Here is a 20620-nt window from a genome sequence, read left to right on the forward strand (position 1 = left end):
CTTGTTTCTAAACTCCAACATTTCATCAATATGTTCAGAGAAATAAAGGCATGTGGAGCCATGGACTATTTTCTACATATGAGTCCAAACACATAATGCTTATAAGAAGAAGTATTAGAACTTGCAATGTTATATATACTGACAACTTTAATGTTCAAGTAGAAATGTTAGGTGCCTATTTGCTTCTGACATCAGAAAGGAAAGATCACAAAAGTCTGGATCTTAGGCTGTCCACTTACCCTGACATAACAAGTCCCCTGGTTCAGAGATTCAAGTCCTTGTAGAATTAAGCCTCACTACTTCTCATTCATGTATAACATCCTATTAAAGATGAAATCTAATAAAAACTAGCCATGAGAAGAAACAAGATGAAGTGGAGCTGATCATCACCTTCTTTGTCTTAAGAAGATAATGGTTCAAAAACATTTTTTCAGTAGAAGATTCCTGAATATACTCTCTAGTCCCTACCCCTATCCTATAATGTTATGGGTGGACCACAGGCGTGTCACTCCAAAAGGTGACTGGGATGGCACGAACATCACTGCTACTGACATTTTCTCATTAAGCTTCGTTTCATTAATTTTAATGCCATGTATGCACCCTTTCTTGGGCTAGTGGGCTGTCAGGACAGAGCAACATGCAAATAAAAGTAAAAGTCTTACTGGGGTGACATAAGAAGAGAGTTGTGAAGTTTGTTTGTTTGTTTGTTTGTTTGTTTGTTTGTTTTAATCTCCTCTGAACCTAGGAGTGAGCATAACCAGTGCTTTTGGGAGACTGTAAAGAGAGTCCACCTTTTCCACCTTCTCTGGGATGGGAGACTGAGCAGATATGTCACCCCTTGGTTCAGTACTTGTTTCTGGAATTCTGTCTTGATTTTACTACCATCCTTCGATAAACCGATGCATCCACTTTGCAAAATATAAGACTATGGAGTTATTATATTCACTTATGAAAACACACTCTCAGATAAATTGTTCTTTTGATATTCCACTACACTTTCATCTCATCGATTTTCAAGTTTCAAAACATTTATTTTTTAAAGTAAGAAATTAAACATAAAACAGTAACCCTAGGTAAAGAACTAAGGGTTTTGATATTTCATAGTTATTCTTTGTCTTTTTAGTAGTTTGACCCTTCTATACGTTGATAATAGCCAGCCACTATTCCTGTTTTCTTTCTCTTAATTTGTTATAAAAATTATAATTTTAATATGATAATGCACTACATTTCAATCATAAGAAACTGTAATGAAGTCTTTATATTTGAACCTAAACTACAGTATGAATTTTTGAGATCTTATTTTAATGTTAGCATTATATTTTATAATATACATGGTGTGTGTATGTGTGTATTTTGTACATACATTTCACTACATTTATATGTTCACAGAGATTTATACAGAGGCATTAAAATAACAAACAGGCATAGTCATGGGTGTTCGTTATATATAAAGGTTATTGGGGATGCAAAGATATAAAAGATAGAAGAACCTAGTAATTGCCTTTAAGATCAGAGCACAAAGCATTAGTTTGGATTTTACAAGGCCAGCCAGCAACAAAAGAGCAGTAATTTATGAGCTCAGCGTAAAAGAATAGCATAATTGCATTAAAAATTAATGCTAATGAACACTAAAATGGGGAAGGTGGTTATGATGAAAGTTTGTATTCATCTTCTCTGGTTTGAATGATGGCTAGTGGCTTGATTAATGGCTTAATTTCTATCAATTAGCGGGGAAAAATCTCCTGCGAGACAAGGGTAAATTGAGCATTGAATTACATATCTTGCTTTTGTGTGCTAAGAAAAAAGAGCTGTGTATCTCTGATATTAGCCACAGTGACAAATGTGGTGTGCCCTGCGATGTCTGCATTAGCTCTCCTGACAGGCGAGTTGTGTGTGGTTATGGGGTGTTTGTAGATGGCTGGCAGGCAGCATTCACTGCAAGTTCCTTAGAAACATACAGCTCTTCCATCTACAGAATTTTAATTAGAGTCAATAAGAATCCTAGAATTAAAATGGACAGCAGACAGCAACTTCAGAGTCTGTATTCTGCCCTGTTAATCTGGTATTCCTCAAATTATATTTCTTTCTTCTATCCCACTAAAATAAGAAAACCTCCAGTAGCTTTAGCTTTGTTGGAATGATTGTTTCTTACCACTCTATTAAAGTGGATTTGACTACCCATGTTTATTACATTTGAAACAAGCATAAGGCAGTAGTCTCTGGAGTTGGACCACATACATAGTGGTTATTGGTTTAGCCAAATTCACAGAAACCATTATAGATTTTTGTAACAACAATTTTACACAATAGATAAAGAATGACTCTATAAAGTGGTAATTTACTACTCAGGTTGTGTTCAGGCTTAAATGAAAGAATGGGAGCCTTTCTAAAAGCTTTTATTTTTTCTTATTCATTAATAGAGGTTTCTGGAATGTGACATATAAAAAACTTTTCATATGTGAAAGATTCTGAAAACATACATCTGTAATCTAGCTCAAGATAATGCCGGAAGACCCAAGATAATATATGGCATCTCCTCTACAAATAAAGCTACATTATATTTTACTGAATGAAGAAGCACTAAAATGTAGAATAAGAGCAATACCAAAAACATTTATTATTTCTAGTAAATGGGGAAGGAGAGAAAAATAATTTGTTTGGCAGGTATGGATAAAGGATTTGTTTGACCAGGAAGTAACGACTGGATCACAATTCAAGGATTGGATCCCATTTCTTTGGTTAACTAGCTGTATGACCTTGGCCAAATTACCTGGCCTCAGTTTCTCATCTGTACAATGAGAATAATAATAGTACTATCTTTCACAGTTAATAATGGTTAAATGAGGTAATCCATGTGAAATGTTTAGCATAGCAGAGTGCCGTAAATGTAAACTTTTGTTACTGCTGCAGTTACTGCTTCTGCTACCAGAAAAGCTCATTTAGCCTCTTTAACAACCATTTAAATGAAATATTGGCCTCTATGACCTTCCTCACCAGAAAGGCATTCCAAATATTGATGATCAAAACAAAGCGTCTGTAGACCTATGGACACTAAACTAAAAACATGTTTCCTTCATAACGTGATTTCTGCCACACAACTACCATCTTGGGGAGTTTGCATTACTGGACATCCATTAGGAAGTGACAGGACCTCCCATCTCTCATGTCTCTCGAGCCTGGGAGGCCACGGGTCAGCACAGTGCCCCTTCCCCACTCAGTCCTCAGCATTCAGTGCGTCATGGTGTCTTTGTGGGTGATAAAATCCAGCTGGACCTTTGTGCCTTCTCATCAATGTGCACAGACCTGTCCCCTCTTTTGACCTTTCCCACAGTGCTGCCATGCCACAGATGATGCCATAAGAGGTGTGAGCTAAAACTGGTTACTACCCAGCTCAACTCTAAAAAGGTTGCTAGCTAGAAACCTTATGGTCGGAAAGTGAGAGGTTTATGTACAAACTTTTTAGCCACCTTTCATGTCTTCAGTAATATTACTAAATTTACTAGTACTATTACTAGTAAAAGCTTTCATTTTTCAAGTACTTTAAATGCTTCCTTAGCCCTATACCAAGAACAGGTACCATCTCCCAGATTTTCATAGATTGTTCCTCCATGTGCTTCTTTGCTGTAGAGTTCCTCCCTGATGACCCCATCTGAAATAGCCCCCTTTCTCCTTTCGAGCCCTCTGCCCCAATCTGTTTTCCTTGACATTATATTGTTTATTTACATGTTTATTATCTTTCTCTTTCATTAAAACGTAAACTCCATGAGAGGAGAAACTTATTTGTTTCTAAACCCTAATATGTGGAACAATGCTTGGTACATTGAATGTGCTTGAATATTTGAAAGGAGAGAGGGAGGGAGGGAGAGAGGGAGAGAGAGAGAGTCAACCTCTCAACTATCCTGTGATGTTTAAGCTGTTATCCTCTTCCCACGGAGGAGAAAACTTGGATCACCTGTCCAAAGTCACACAGTTTAAGTAGCAGAGACAGGGTTTAACCCAGATTGTATGAACCCAAAGCTGTTAAAACTGATTATTTAAAGACATTAAATTTTTTAAGTTATAAAAACTTGTGATAATTTGACACATACCCCCCATGAAGTTATATTTTTAAAATGGTTCTTTGAGAGTCTTCTAATTTTTAGTTTTTCAACAAATATTTATTGACCGCTTACTAAATAATAGAGTGTAATACAATAAGTCCCGGAATTGATACAAAAATGTATGTCTCCTCTAACTGGGGAATGAAACTTTCACTCATGAAGAGGTTGATATCAGTGCAAAGCAACATATGGTAAGAGCCAAACAAATTATGGAAGAGACCCCTTTTCTCACAGGTGGCAAGGGAAGGTATCACCAAAAAGTGGACTTTAGGTGTATCCTTAAATTACAGGGAGGATTCAGAAAAGTTGAGAGTATTCTAGGTGAGAGGAGTTAAATAAGGTTTTCAGTGTGGATTTTGTTTTTAATAAAGCCTGGCCTGATACCCAGGGTACTTGCACTTATTAAAATGTTTATCAGAAATTCTTCACTGGTACAGTCACATTAAAGTTATTCCTGTAACTTAATTTGATATGGGAAGCAGTTTAATGTAAGATGAGTCTATCTTGGAGCCCATCCAAGGAGATTGTGATTAGAGATACTTCGGGAGTCTTATTGACATATGTAACTTGGTACTGTACCATCAGCTTCCAGAAGACTAATAAACAACAAGCTATATTCTACTTAAAAAGTTTTTCCATCTTTCAAATTGTTTGTGGATATCGGTTCTGGAAATTTATGCCCAGGGATATGGGACTTATAAACAACCTTAAAATGTTAGGGTTAGATAGATTTTTAATGTGTGCTTTGTGTGCTTTCTTTTGAAAGGAAAAACAATAGCTGTGTTTAGTTAAAATTTGTGTTCAGAAGAAATTGTTTTAATAACTAGAATTTCAAGTAAAATTTTTGGATGTTTTATTTGTTAACAGGTTTTCTTGAATAGCCTTTTTTGTTTATTTGTTAGTTAGTTTAATAGCCAGTTTGCTCTGTTGCTTTTTTTCATTCTTGTAAAGTACATGAAAATGCCTTGCTTACATTTCAGTATCTAAGTGTTTTGTTTTCAGTACCTATATTGTACGATAAAAATTAATTTCATGGACATTTTATTCTTGACTAAAATTTGAGTAAATTTAGACTGAAAATAAAATATCCTTTTGTATTATTCATGTATTTATAGTGGTACTATTAATATATAAATATTTTTTTCCTGGAAGAGTAGCATAAGTAACTCAATAACTATGAGGCCAACCAACCCAACCTCTTTATAACATAAAATGCATTTTAACTTTGGATAAATTTATGAAATATTAATATTCAAAGGAGTCTGTCGAAGATGAGATTTTCATGTGTAAGATACCTTCCCTGAAACTCATGTCTTTTATTCTGTGATTACGTCTTGGGCAATAGTGCCATCTGCTGTTCTCAGCCTGCATTGCTGCCAGTGTAGAGATCGATTTATGTTTATAATCTACAAATAGCGTACAGATTAAAATTTTGTCTTTTCAAATACAAGATTTATATTGGACCTTGTCATCTTCACTTACTAATCTTAAATTTGTGTACCATTCTGTAAATGTTGTGTAAATCATGTGAAATTGATTGTCAAATATTACTTGAAGTATCAGGTGACCCTAATTTTTGTAATATAACGTCAATAGTAATTCATAAAATATTTGATTTTAATTTTTCATTACAAAAGGAACAAAATGATTTTCTATGTAATGAGTTAGTATTGATTTTGTAGGTCCGTTGTGACTTCGCTTTCTGACTCTGTTATTTTTTATTTTACTACTATGAAATATGTCTCCCTTCTACTGACATCTCACGAAGAACCTATGGAAGTCACTTTATTTACCAGTAGTATGTTTATCAAAAAGCATCAGGTGCTCATAGATATATTTACTTCGTGTTTGCCATGTTAATATTGAAAATCGTCCTATAATTTTGATTCTCCCAGTAACTTTGTCACTTTTCTTTATTTTTACCTCGTGACTAATAAATACAAGATAACTGTAGGCTTGGCATTCATGCCAAATATATAAACAATAACTCGTTTTAATTCACATTTTTCCTAGTCTTAAAATTGGTGCATAATTTTTAAATGACAAATTGACGGGTACAGCTTAACCTGAATTTAAAACAATTTACTATTTATTATTGATGTGTTTTATTCTGCTTTTCAAAATGACAGGATTATACTCAAGACATACATTTTTGTACATGAATATTAGAATTTTGAGTATGAAGCAATTTAAACTTTTTTATGCCTGTTATTTTCAAACAGCATAGAGCTAAGCTATTAAATGGGTAAAAATGTAAATGTCCCATGAATCTTTCAAATTTTAATTTAAATACCACGAGTAAAATGGTTCCCATGTTGAAAGGTAAAAGCTATGCTGGTTTATTTTCATGTCGTAAGTCCGGCAGACTGGCCTTCCCCCATCTACCTTGTCGCTCTGTTAGTCCTGTATGAGCTTTAAAAAAAAAAAAAAGATAATGTTTTATTTTTCTCTAATCTTTCTCCTTCCTTCCTTTATAAGTTCTCCAGTGCTGTTTTGTCAAACATGCTGACTGGTTTTATGTCCATATTTAAAGCTACAAACACTACAAGGTTTAGACTTAGTACTGTTTGTGAGTTCACCGTTGGCATTTAAAACTAATAATGTGCTTTGTAAATCCAAATGAGGGAATATGTTAAAGAAAAAATTCAAAGAGTCAAACAGTTGATACATGTAACACATCATCCTGAAGTCATAAATATTGTTTCTTGCTTGGGAATTAATGATTGTGAAATAGTTAATTAAAAGTTATACAAGCAAATATGTTTTCATATTGACACATTAAAGCTGGGTCACATGGAATGGTATTCATTAGAATTTTTCTCTGCTATATTAACACTATTATACATGTAACTAATAAAAATATCCACTGGCACAGGATGTGTTAATATTAATAAATTAGCTGGGCAAAGAATCTTCTCTCATTTCACATGTTCAATTAGTACATTGCATAATTAAAATACACGGGAGCTTTTATTCTAAAGCATGTAGAACCGTTTGCTCTTCCATGACACGCTAACAGTGCTTGGTTCTATGTACGAAAATACATTCTTCCAAAGATGGGAGCATTGGCTCCAGCAGCTGTTCCTTCCAGACATTCCATGCATGATTTCTCACATGAGAAAAGGCTGGCTACAGCTGTCAGGGACACATCTTCAAAAGCACTATCTTTCCCTTAAATAAACCGGAACTTGCATAAGACTGTATACGTGTGGCATGTGATTGGCCAAAAGTTAAGACAGAATTTTTCATAAAATGTTAAATTTTTATTGAACTTATGAAACCAAACTTATTTTCATACTCTCTAAATAAATCCAGCTATTATCCATAAAGTCTAAAATCCTAACATTTGTATTATTTTGTAATCTTTATTTTTGAATTAGAATCGACATGCAATATTATTTTATATCAGTTTCAGGTGTACAGCATAGTGGTTAGACATTTATATAATTTATGAAGTGATCCCCCAATTAGTCTACTACCACCTGGCACTATACATAGTTATTACAATATTGACTATATTCCCTATGCTGCACTTCACATCCCCGTGACTCTTTTGTAGCTACCAATTTGTAATTCTTAATCCCTTTACCCTTTTTACCCACCTCTCCTAACCCACCTACCCGACCCCCCACCTGGCAATCAGCAGTTTGTTCTCTGTATCTATGAATCTGTTTCTGTTTTATTTATCCATTTATTTTCTTTATTTCACGTATGAATGAAATCATGTGGTATTTGTCTTTCTCTGTTTTACTTATTTCACTTAGTGTAATACCCTCTAGGTCCATCCATGTTGTTGCAAATATTAAGATTTTTTTTATGGCTGACTAAGATTTCCTTGTATATGTATACCACATCTTCCTTATCCAGTCACCTAGTGAGGCACTAAGGTTGCTTCCATGCCTTGGCTATTATAAATAGCACTGCAGTGAACATAGGGGTGTATATATCTTTTCGAATTAGTGTTTTGGATTTCTTCAGATAAATACCCAGAAGTGGAATTGCTGGGTCATAGGTAGTTCTATTTTTAATTTTTGAAGCATCTCCAAACTGTGTTCCATAGAATTTGTTAAACAAAATCCCAACATTTTTAGATGCTTTAGCTGAGTATATAGTTGCTCCTAATTCAGTTATGTATTAATATTAGCTTAGAGCAAGAGTTTAAACAGCAGAGGTATTAACCATAATGTTGTATTTTTTCCTGTCCAGCCAGCATGTGAAAAAAAAAAAATGGAATGACACATGCGCATAGCTATTAAAGAAAGCACTAATTGTAAAAGCAAAAGACTGGCAACAACTCAAATGCCATCAGTAGGGCATTTGTAGTAAAAACTACCATAAAGCCATGAAATAGATTACTATACAGCTGTAAAAATAGAATGAGGACATCTCTATACTGTTATGGAGTGATAATGAAGACATATTGTTAAGTAAACAGGTAATAATACACATAGGAACGTGTAGTGTGCTATTTTGTGTGTGTAAGAAAGAAGAGAATATGTATACATATATTTTCAGAAATAAACAATGGAAGGATAAAAACCAAAACCTAATAAAAATGATTACCTATGGATTGGGAATGGAAAGGAAACCTACACTTCTCTGAATGTTTTAAGTTTTTACTTTAGAACCTTATAAGTGTTTTATGCAATTAAAAAACAAATATTAATCACAAAGACAAAACACAAAATAAGACCTAAACATAAAAAATGAACTGAAACAATTTAACCTAACTGTATATCAAGTTGATAACATAACCAAAAGGAGAATTTTTTCAAGTGACTTCAGAGCATAGTGTTTTGACAGTTCATCAATGGAATAAATTCTAAGTTCAAAAAGAAATAAAGAAATTTTAAACTTGCATTAATTCATCTTGTTCTTATTATTTTGTCTTATTTTGAAACTAATACATATTCCACTCACATATTAGGAAAAACTTTTGATCATTATCATTAAGTTCTTTGTTTTTAGAGTTGAAAGATATACAAATATAAAATCAAAAACTAAAATTCCTAAAAACTAAAAGTCCTGAATTTTTAATTCAGTTGGTACTATGAGCATGAACTTGTGTTATTTTTTCTCTCCTAAAACTATGTCCAGATTTCCCCCATACCCAAAAGTAGAGCATTCCTATGAAACCTGTTGTAGGCCAAAATGATGTAAAGCAGAGAAGCAGTTACCATTAATTTTTATGAAAAAATTTTTGAGCATTCCCAGACCTAAAAAATAACCTACCAAATCTTACCAAATAACACATAAAACTTAAAATAACATCGCCACACAGCGAAAGCAGTGCCACTCGCTGCCCGGTGCGTGCTGCCTCTACAGTGGCTCGCTGCAAAGCAAGCACTGAAAGAAAAGCTGTTTTCGCTTTTCGCCTTTCTTTTCGTAAAGTTGAAAATCCTCTTCGTATTTCTAATTTACTAATTTAGGTCTTTCGAAAAGCGAAGTGGTGTAGTGGGAACTTTTGAAAAGCAAGGGATACCTGCGTTTCCTATCCCCACTGAAAAGACTGAGTTACCACCAGTAACAACGACCACCCCTACTGCCCAAGTTATTGTTTCTAAATATTATTCCCCACTAAAAGTAACCCAGGCTCTTTAGAGAAATGGCTAATTTTTAGATCTGGGACACGAACTATACTAGATGAGCCTGGAATATCTTGTCATGCCTTAACATCTAGGGCTCACATCAAAAGGATGCAGGAGCCCACTTGAAGAGGCTCCCACTACCCAAAGGTAGAATAATTTGAGCATCAAAATATGAAAATGGTTACCATGGACTGAAATACCTTAAGTTTACAAATATTATTAACTCGTAATGGTCATCTTTGTACCAGAATTGATAGAGGGAAAGAATTAAAACATTTGTTCTGCTTTTTTGTGTGCAGACTATATTTCACAGTCACCAAATAGTGAGGAAAGTTCTTCGTTATAGAGAAATTGGAGCTAATAAAAGCAGGAAGAATAATGGAATTAGAAAACCACCATTTTGCAACCAAAAATGACATGATGGATCTAAGCAACGAACATTTATATCTGCTAAAACCTTTAAGTGAAAGGTTGATAGAGAACCTTAAAATAGGAAGGTCAGGCTGACATCACCACGGACCCCTGCTCAATCTTAATTAACATTGCTGAAAGCGAGAGAAGTGCATCCTGATACGATGTGATAGGGATCACACAGCACCATCTATGATATATTATTCATCAAAAGAAATAAAAACTGATCAAGCCGCCCGATCTAACTACTGGTCTACACAAGCCATGAGGGATAGAGGAACATGTTAAAATGACACCACAAGAATCAAATCAGCCAAATCTAGAATGTGGAAAATTTTAAAGGGTAAACGATCCAGTTTCTTCAATAAACAAATGGGAATGAAAGGAAGGACAGTAGGCTGTAAGTAATAGAAAAGAATTTAAAACGCCTAACAACAAACGTAATGTATAAACCTTGTTTGGATTCTATTTCAATCAAACCTATTGTAAAAAGACATTATTTTTGGAAAGGGAAAATTAAACATGGAGGGTATAAAGTGATATTAAGGAAATAATTATTGATAATATTGTTGGATGTGTAGATGGTATTGTAATTATGTTGCTGTTTTGTTATTTTGTTTGTTTGTTTTTATCTTAAGTGTTATCCAAAATGCCTACTAAAATATTTAGGGGTTACATGGTATGATATCTGGAATTTACTTTTAAATACTCCAGGTCTACCCCCAAAAGTTGAAGTGGGGACGGATCGATTATTATAGAAGCTGGATGATGGGTACAGATGGGTTCATTGTGCCCTTATTTTTTTATGTGTATTTCCATAATAAAATGGGGGTTTGGGGGGTTAGTTTTTTTTTTTTTTTTAATTTTCCCACCAGATTAGCCCGGATTAGCTTAGATCATTATAGCACTGCCTTCTTAGCAATGTTTTTAGGTTTTAAGTGAGAATTTTAGTGTGTAGAATGTTACATTTGAGGATCTTGGGAAAGAAAAGTTTCCTATTATAGCTTAACTATAATGTCTTTTCCTTTCATCCAGTTAAATTTTGTAAGTCGTAAAATTACTTCATAGAAAGAAAGAACATTGCTTAGGTATAGTGTCGTTAACAAGCTTATATGCCAAAATACACTGACATTATACCCTCCTTTTCAGACCAAGCCACCCTGGTAGAACAAGTAAAAAGAGTAAAAGAAATCGAAGCCATTGAAAGTGATTCTTTTGTTCAGCAGACATTCAGATCAAGTAAAGAAGTCAAAAAGGTAAGTTTTCATCCAGGCATTATGAATAAGCCTTTAGTTTCCAACTGAAGAGATGCTTTATTAATGGATTTCACTTAAATGTAAGTTCTTCTTCCAATAGATGAAGTAGGGTGAGAGGGTGTCAGCATGTTATTGAGAGAGAGAGAATGAATCAGTGAGAATCAGTTTAACTTTAACTTGTCAAAAAATATACTGTAAAAATGTATCTGATGCCATTTTTACTTTTAAATTCACTGAAAAGACAAAGTAAGATGTCAACATGATAGTCCTTTAACAGTAATATGCATATCATGAACATATACGGTTTTCTTTTCAAACATATGTATCTACTTTTTGAACTGGCATTGCTAGAAAAAAAGTCAAAAAAGAGCTTTAACAATAAAATTATTACCCAAATAGTAATATATGTCTACACTCTATGCCCAGATGGGTATCACTTATTCAACTCTAGTAAAAGGAGCTTCGATTGGCATTTTATTTCTGTTGAATATTTTATGTATTCTTTCAATCGTTATTAGGGCTGCTTTTAGAAATATGTGTTCCTTTGGTAGGAAAAGACATTCTACTATGAAATACATGTATTCTTTAATAATGTACATATAACAAAGATGTGGTATAGTTACCAGTTATTCAAAAGTATTCTATATACATATAAATATATTAATGGCTGTATAATATCCTACAGATGAATGTATCATTTTTTTAAAACTCTGATATTACATATTTAACTAGTTGTAAGTTTGTAAGTATTAAGTAGTTTGAAGGTATTACATGTTTGCAAATATCCATTATTATCACCTTAAGATAAATTTTTCAAGGTGAATTATTTACTAAAGGTTAATATTACTTATTTTCACACATGTTCCCGAAATCATCCTCTTAAAATGTTGCACAATGCAAAGCCCCTCCAGAGATACAAGGAGACGTCCACCTCTCACACCCTGGTTAACGGGTCCTCTCAGACTTTTTCATGTTTACCGACTTCAGAGGTGAAAATTAACCTTTCGTGTGTCCATGAGCATTTCTTTTGTTACTGGTGAGATGATCATCTTTTCAATTACCATATAATTTAGTCTGGGGACATGAACTAAGTATGTGCTGCGTACAGGCCCACAGAACTAGACAGCTTTGATTAACCCAGGGGCCTTGCCTTCATTTTGTCGATTTCATTTGAACTTTTTGTAGTTTGCCTCCACAACTCCTAAAAAATGAAGCTGTGAAACGGACATTTATAAATATTTTACTCTTACATATTTAAAGATTATTCATATGTCCTAATTGAATTGTAATTTATTTTAAAAATTACTTTCCTAGTTGTTGTTTCGTGAAGTTCACCCAGTCAGACTTTCCAGTTCTCACTGGACCCACTTAAGATAAACTAGCATTTTCTTTCTGTGGAAATACTTATTACTCCATAATTAATACACTGAGTGTTCTTCTAAATAACTTTTTCCTTTTGGGTACTAATTATTAATATAATTATTTTTAATCTCCTTCTTTTCCTCCAAGATACTAGCAGCTCTTCCAATAACTAGTGAAATCGGCAATGAACAAGGAAATTGATCATAAGCTCACTTGATGTAATAAAAAGAGAATGGGCTTTGGACTCAAAGAGATTTAAGCTTGAATCTTAACTCCCGTACTTCCTACCATGATTTATGATCTCAAGCAAGCCTCTTGACCTCTTTGAGCTTCGGTTTCCAAATTCATAAAATAGAGCTAATCAAATCTCCTTTTTGGAGTTTGGAGGATTAAATATAATGATTATCTAATATCTACCATAGTTCTTGATCCAACAAATGTTTATTTTTAAATTACATACTCTAGCATCTCAGTTATTTGACATCTAAGTATACTCTATAAACTAAGCGTAGTACTTGAAAACTTCTACTCTAGGTGCTCAATCTGTGTTAAGTATGAACACCTTACCCTATTACATTTCTTCAATATGCACCTTAGTTTCCCCAAGTCTCCTCGCACACCAGTAAAACAGACCATTTGCTGAAAAACACGGAAATTCTTAGACATCTGGTTTCACCTTAAAAGTCTTTTGAAATGTATAAATGTAATAATATCTTTATATTTGAGTTCTACAATTGGTAATGTTTTTTACCTCATTGCATCCTCTAGAAAAGTTTTAAAAGATTATTTCCCTTTAGGTTATTAATCTTAAGATAGCTAACTAAATCCAAGAGAAAAACTCTTCTTTCCACATCTGTAACAAAATCCTATATAGTTACATGGCTTCTAATGGGACCAATATAAAGGAATTTCACCTAAATATCTGATCTAAGGGAGCACCATAAATAATTATTGTAATAATTAGTTTCTGTTTAGTTTTTAGTGCTGAGTTGGACTTTACTCTCACCTTCAATATAGCCTTTTCTGTACTTCTAATTTAGATGGTACCATTGGGGATTGAGAGGCCTAATATGGAACAGAGTTCTCTCCATTTTATAAGGAACCTTCATAAATCTGTGAAAGAAATCCATCTTCAGTTCCAACTATCTTTAAAAACAGGTTTCCTTTAACAGTAATCCACAGAAGGAAATAAAATCAATATTGAAAAGCCTAGAATTAACTAGTTCTAAGTTGGTTAAGTATGACAGAGACGCAAACACAGCCTAGAAATACTATCAGTCCAGCACTGTGAGCTGAGCTACCTAGAAATATATTTAGTTAAAATATTTTACCAACATTTTTATTTCTTTCCTCTAAAATCAAAACCAAATTACAGTTAATCTTGGGTTTTGCAATTAAGAAGCCCTAGTCAAAAGCATGAAATGTAGAGTCAGACAGACTTGGAACCACATTTCTGATTCCGGCATTTACTGGCTATACAGTCTTAAACCATGTAACTTCATTACACCTTGGCTTTCTTATCCTGAAATGGGGATAATAAAATCTGTTGTGAAGGTTTTTTAAAAGATGAACAAGATACTTTACAGAACAGTTAGCCAAGTACCTGGCTCATAGTGAGAACTCCAGAAATGAAAGCCGTCACCACTCCCCTGAATCCCGAGGCCCGTATTCATCTCTGGCTTCCTTAAGAGGAATTGTAGACACAAGGATTTCCATCATGGTTGGACCAGAGGTTGTTTTATATAATTTTTTATGGTTTCAAGACCCTAAAATTCTCACTCGAGGCTTTGGCGACCTATCGTATTCCTGAGAAAATAGTTAAAAATTACTTCACAGCATTTACACAGTAACTTACTGGTTCCTGTTCAGACGTTAATTGGTTAATTGGCGTTGGATTGCTTTGTTTCAGCACAGCCTTTTGGAAACATTGAAACACTAAGCAAACGATGTAAAATAAAGTTGCATCCTAACCCCACTTTTTAAAATTTGAATAATAATTTAAAATAATTAAAATAATTATGACTACCATTAATACTAGACAGTTAACATATATAGTATGTCTAACATCCAAGTACCCCTTATTTACAGATAAGGAAGCTGAGCCTCAGTGAGTTTTATAACTCATGGTCAAACTGCTAATAATAAACAACAAGAAGCAGCATTTAAACCAAATTTGTCCAACTCCAGAGTCCATGTTTTTTCTACTAATTAAATGTCTCTCATAATTGTGAACTCAATGTACCTTCCCTGTCACAGTATAAAGAAAGAATGAATCGAGAGGTCGGAAGCAGCCTCAATAGGGGAATATGCTAAAAAGCCTCAGAAGATGGCATTTATCTTGGTGAATATACAGTACTCTAAAGTATTAACCATCTAACATTGGACTTTTTATTAGTCACTGTGTTTCAAAATGATCAGAAGAGCAGTGATGGGCCAACAATGAATAAATTCACACTCAACTGTAATATAAAACAGAAGCCAATTTATTAGTTTAGAAAGTGATATCCCTTTTCAGTTTCTAAAATGTCTGTCTGCAGTATAAGGTAGAGATGCAGGATGCCCAAGAAGCTGAATTATTTATCAGGAGATTACTTAGCAAAGGGAGGTAAATTATCTTGAGGACTGTTTCATCCAGATCATGGGGAAGCGCGATGGGCTATCCCTGATGCATAGCAAAGACTGACTCTTGAGGACTAAATTACCCACGACCCAAGTTTCAACATCTTTCTCTCCTGGAGAGTTCTACACACATTGGTATAAAGTTTGTATCTCTGAAAAAAGGCTTTTCTATAGCAGTCACCCCTTCAGTTGGTAGAGTCTCTATCTGCGTTAATTCCACTAATTAAGCTAGGGAGCTGTTACCAGAAATGTGGCTATTACAACGACATGCTAGACACTGTGTCGCCTGCAACACATATCGATTTAACTAGTTTAACCCTCTGTAATCATATTTCTCTTGGGTGAGTAGATAATCCAATAGCTCCTGCTGTGTCATCGACTTCAGGAACCAAGATGCAGCTTGTTTCCAGCTGCCACCCCTAATAACCTTCCTGCCAATTCTTCAACCCTAAAATGGTTATATCTAGCAGATAATCTCTCTATGTTCAAAAAGAAGATCATTTATTCTTTTACTTGAAGTACAATTTAAAACATTTTTTTCCAAACGGAACCACCAGGTGGCAGTGCTACTCAAGGCCGGATGTTTGATAGTGGCCATATTGAGGGTTTTTTAACAGTCAAACTTCCTCTCTATTTTCCTCACTTAAATAAAGAAGAAATTAATGGTTCTCCTCACACATTTTTCACTACCCATTATTAAATAATAACTTCCATGTTCTGATTCTAACCTCTAAGAACTTATGCATGTATAAGAACTTCTCAAGAAAAACATTAATGTGTGGTGTAGGTAAAAATAGAATGAGATTACTTGATTTGATTGTAGAATGTTATCTCTGCCGCAGCTTCGGTAACTAGAATAACAGCACTCCACAATTTTTCAAGGCAGTTCAACACAGATAGCCAATCTTCTAGCTAAGCCTATCCAAGCATGGCTGAAATGTACAGAATGACATGCTTTAATATTCTCTGCACAGCAGAATAGACTACCAAAAAATGATGTCCTGGACCTCATTAGATTTGAATACTTCCCACTTTTCCCTTTGCAGATTATTTGTCTTTACTGTTATACATCCTCATATCCTTACTGTTATAAAGGGTAGATATAACATCATTAGGACTGTGAGCCTTCTAGGCTTAGTATGTTGGGGACCATAGAAATGTTTGCGATCTGGGTGAGGTGGGAATTATTGGCTCCAAAATGTAAGAATAAAACTGCTAAACCAAATTTAACAAATATATCTTTAACTTTTCTATGTCACTTGTTAGAATTTGTGATTATTATTTATTTTGGTATTTATTTGTTAGTAATCTGTCAGCCCCATTAGCAAAATGTAATCTCCAGTTGGGACAGGAACCATAACTATTTTTTTTTCCTGTGTAGACCCAGTGCTTAGCAATTAGTAGTGTTCACTAAATACTGATTAAATAGATGGATCTCTAATTCTAAGATAAGTTACTCTGAGAAAGGACTAACTCATTCATGCATATTTCATTTTCTAGGCGTTTTTCTCAGTGAAACTTGTGTCCTATTTCAGAGAACTGAATGTTTAGAAGTATATAAGTCAAAAGAAAATGGAAATTGAAAAACTGTAGGTCTGGAACCAATAGTTATAGGGGGAAAAAAAGGCTAAGAAGTTGAATTATTCTCCCAATTGTCTTGATTTTTTAATTTTATTATCCCTGAAAATTTGCTGCTAAACAGCCACTTCCCTGGCCTTCTTTCTCAGAAACAAAATATTGGAATTAACCCAAGTTAGCACCACACTGCTGGCTCCTTTTATGCAGGAACGATGATTTGTTAGTCTTCTTGTCCCCAGTACTTGACGTGGTACCTGGCACATAATATGTACAATGGAATATTATTCAGCAATAAAGAGGAGTGAAGTACTGACTCATACATTATACAACATGGATGAACCTCGAAAACATCATGCTAAATGAAAGAAGCCAGTCACAAAAAAAAAAACAACAACAACGAAAAAAAACAGAAAACCACATTGTATTATTCCTTGTATATGAAATGTCCAGGATAGACAAATCTATAGAGACAGAAAGTAGGTTATTGGTTGTCTAGGGGCAGGAGGGTGGGTGAGAAATGGCGAACAGTGACTGCTAATGAGTATAGGGTTTTGGAAAGGATGATGAAAATGTTCAAAAAATGCTTGCGGTGATGGTTACAAAATTCTGTGGATATACTAAAAGCTAAATGAATTGTAATAATGTGAATTATATCTCAGTAAGACTTAAAAAAAAAAAAACTTTGAATTTGCTTTTTATATCTAAAGAGGCCAACTAAATGCTGAAGATTTGTTGCAAGTTTAATTTAATTAATAGAATTTAAATATATGAAATATATTTTTAAATACTATATACTAATAAGTATAATTTCTTAAGAAAATTATGCTGATCATAAGATATGAAAACATATTCCCAATGTTTTTATATTTGTTTGCTTGTTTTAGGAATAATTATCTCTTATTCAGTAACCTACGTAGGGCCTTTTTGTAATTAGTATTATCTCAGGGGAGACTACCGAGCAATTATTATTCAAAATCAGAAATATTATTAAAGTTCCGATTGTACATTGTGATGTGATTAATAATAGGTGTTTTATGTTTCAGTCAGTGGAACCTAGTGAAGTGAAACATGTAACTGCAGCATCCGGACCAGCATCAGTAGTTGCTGATCTACCCAGTAATGAAAAAGAAATAGACCCCGGCAGCATCCCTACTGCTATCAAGTACCAAGATGACAATTCTCTAGCTCATCCAAATGTAAGATCCTTAAACCTTAAGAATGTCACCTGAAGTCTAGTTGACTGAAATTAATTCAGACTGTTGTCCTTTTGTCCTGGAAACAAGACCATTGAATGAAATGGATTCATATGTTCTGATTTACTAAAAATAGGTAGCTGGCCTCCAACCTTTAGAGCTGTTACATGTATTTGAACATAGTATGTCCAACTCATGTTGCCTGACTTCTAGAAGTATTCTTTCTATCATTAAGAAAATAGGTAAAAAGAAGATTTTCTTTTGTTTTCAATCTAGCACTAAAAATCTAATGCAGGCTCAGCTCTAGTTGGTTCATTGGCTATGAGCATGTCACTAACATTATATTTTGCTGTCTTCTGTCATTTCACTGTCTCTCAGAAATATTGTAGGACATAAACTTCACAAAAGAAGGTGTAAAATTGTTAACCAAGTGATGTTGATATTTGTCCTTTTACTCCAAGACTGTCTGAACGTTATTAATTACCAGCGGATGATCTTTAGTTAAGAAGTTCATCAAAAGTTAAGCAGTATCCAGATCTTGTGCCGAAGGATATATTCTATAAATGTGATCTGTATCATGTAAGATCAAATCCAAGTTATTGGCAGACATTAACATTTTTTCTTTATCTTTTTCTTATTTCAGTTATTTATTGAGAAAGGCGATGCTGAGGAAAAATGGTTCAAGAGATTAATTGCTCTTCGACAAGAAAGGCTAATGGGCAGTCCTGTGGCCTAAATAATACATATGGTTGAATTAACAGTAACATTGGAAATTTAGGTTGACAAATCCCAAATTACCTTTCTATTCTTAAAGAGAAATTACCCGATGATATAAAAGGTTAATCCCATTTCATTTGTTTCTCATGTGGGCTCGAATATTTGTTGTTTGAACTTAAACATTGTGGCTATTAAACTAGTGTAAAATTTAAGAATGTATGAAAAGTCATACTGTTAATAAAGCTAATTCTAGAAATATCATTGTTAAATGGCACATAGTAGTGTTTCTGAGTACAGTTTTAAAAACATCAAGTTGTCATTTAAAGACAATTTTGATTAACCATGCATATATAAGGATCAAACTATATGCTATAGACATGAGATTTCATCTTCCATGTGTTGTGAAACTATTTTTGAATCTTTTATTTCACCTTACTGCAAAATTTTAGGTACAATAAAAAGCACTGTAACAGAATGAGCATGTTAATATTAAAGGGATAACACTGAAAAAAAATCTTGAAAATTAAATAAAATGATGGTTTATTGCTTAGAATTTAGCTTTTACTAAGCGCTCCTTTGAAACATGTTAGCAGATCCCAGCTCATTCTTTTAGAAATCACATATTCATGCCAGACCTAACCAGTTGGCCAAATACCTATGATGAGGAACCATTTCTGAGAATACTGGTAAGAGCTCTCACTTCAGTCTTAACCAGCTGCTGTTCCATGCAGAGAAAGCCAGCTAATTATCATTTTGATAAGGTTATCTGTCATTGTACAATACCTTTCTCTAGTAGCTGAATGAAAATCAGCTATGCATGCCATACTAAACATGCCAGAGATTAGGAATTTAGGCCTTGCCTTACAAAACTAGTTTTTAATAGCTGACATGAATATTTCCCTTTCCTATTTTGTCTGTTGTCCTACTCTATGAAGACTGTACCTCAGAACACAAAATAAATATGAGGAGTCCTTGGGATAGGTTTACCAATCTATAGGACATTTTAATGCCATCTTTTTTTTTATTTCTGAAACTACTAAAATTCTACTTCCTGTTAAAAATTAACACAGTAAAGAGCTTACACTTAATTGCCAAAGGCACAGAAAATAGACTGATGATAATACTCTCTTCATACAAACATGTTTTCACACTCTAAATAGATGCTGATGTTCTTTTTTCCCATAAGTGCCCAGTATGAACTCAGGTTCATATGGTTTTTAATACAGATATACAAGTTTTAGTGACTTAAAAAAGGAATCACGGTTTTTGAAATATTTCGTATTTCCTTCTTTGTGTAAGCTGTAAACATTAAAAGTATTACCACCCTTTTGGAAAATATATTTTAGTGATCTAGGCAAGAATATAGATTGTCATTTGGGCTACTAGTGATTCTCCAGAGAACCTGGCTGGGCATTTTTTTTCTCAGTATAACTGATGTTCCTCATCTATAAAGTACTGAAAATATTATAATCCACTTTAGTTATGTTTAACACTAGCATTCCTCTATGGCAAATAGCCCAAATACGGAAATTTGAATTACAGTAGATTTGTATCTTAAAACTAAATTTTTCATAGAAATAAAGAATCAAGTTACTTTTTTAATTAACTATACTTTAGTCTCTATAGGAACTCAATGTTTATTTCCCTTCTTCCTGATTTCCAATATGATTTGTTTTCATTTATTATTAAGTGTATTTACCTGAATTCCTGTTGAAGACTACATTACCACACAAGCCAAATCAAATTTAATGAGGAAGACTTCATAAAACATTATCAAATGAACTTCACCAAACTCA

At 33.8% G+C, this 20620-nt stretch overlaps 1 protein-coding gene across 2 annotated transcripts in view; it reads left to right on the top strand.

Annotated features, from left to right (window-relative positions):
• Positions 1 to 19093, top strand: part of RSRC1 (arginine and serine rich coiled-coil 1) — a 349184-nt gene extending 330091 nt beyond the window's left edge. For both annotated transcript variants that reach the window (XM_016148824.2, XM_036219171.1), the window contains exons 8-10: positions 11249 to 11355; positions 17958 to 18110; positions 18751 to 19093. In XM_016148824.2, the coding sequence (XP_016004310.1) occupies positions 11249 to 11355; positions 17958 to 18110; positions 18751 to 18843 (353 nt within the window). In that variant the 3' untranslated portion in view covers positions 18844 to 19093. The remainder of the gene's footprint in view (positions 1 to 11248; positions 11356 to 17957; positions 18111 to 18750) is intronic.
• The last annotated feature ends 1527 nt before the right edge of the window (positions 19094 to 20620 follow it).

The sequence above is a fragment of the Rousettus aegyptiacus genome, unplaced genomic scaffold (genome assembly GCF_014176215.1).
Source record: "Rousettus aegyptiacus isolate mRouAeg1 unplaced genomic scaffold, mRouAeg1.p scaffold_m13_p_4, whole genome shotgun sequence".
In the NCBI taxonomy this organism is placed as follows: domain Eukaryota; kingdom Metazoa; phylum Chordata; class Mammalia; order Chiroptera; family Pteropodidae; genus Rousettus; species Rousettus aegyptiacus.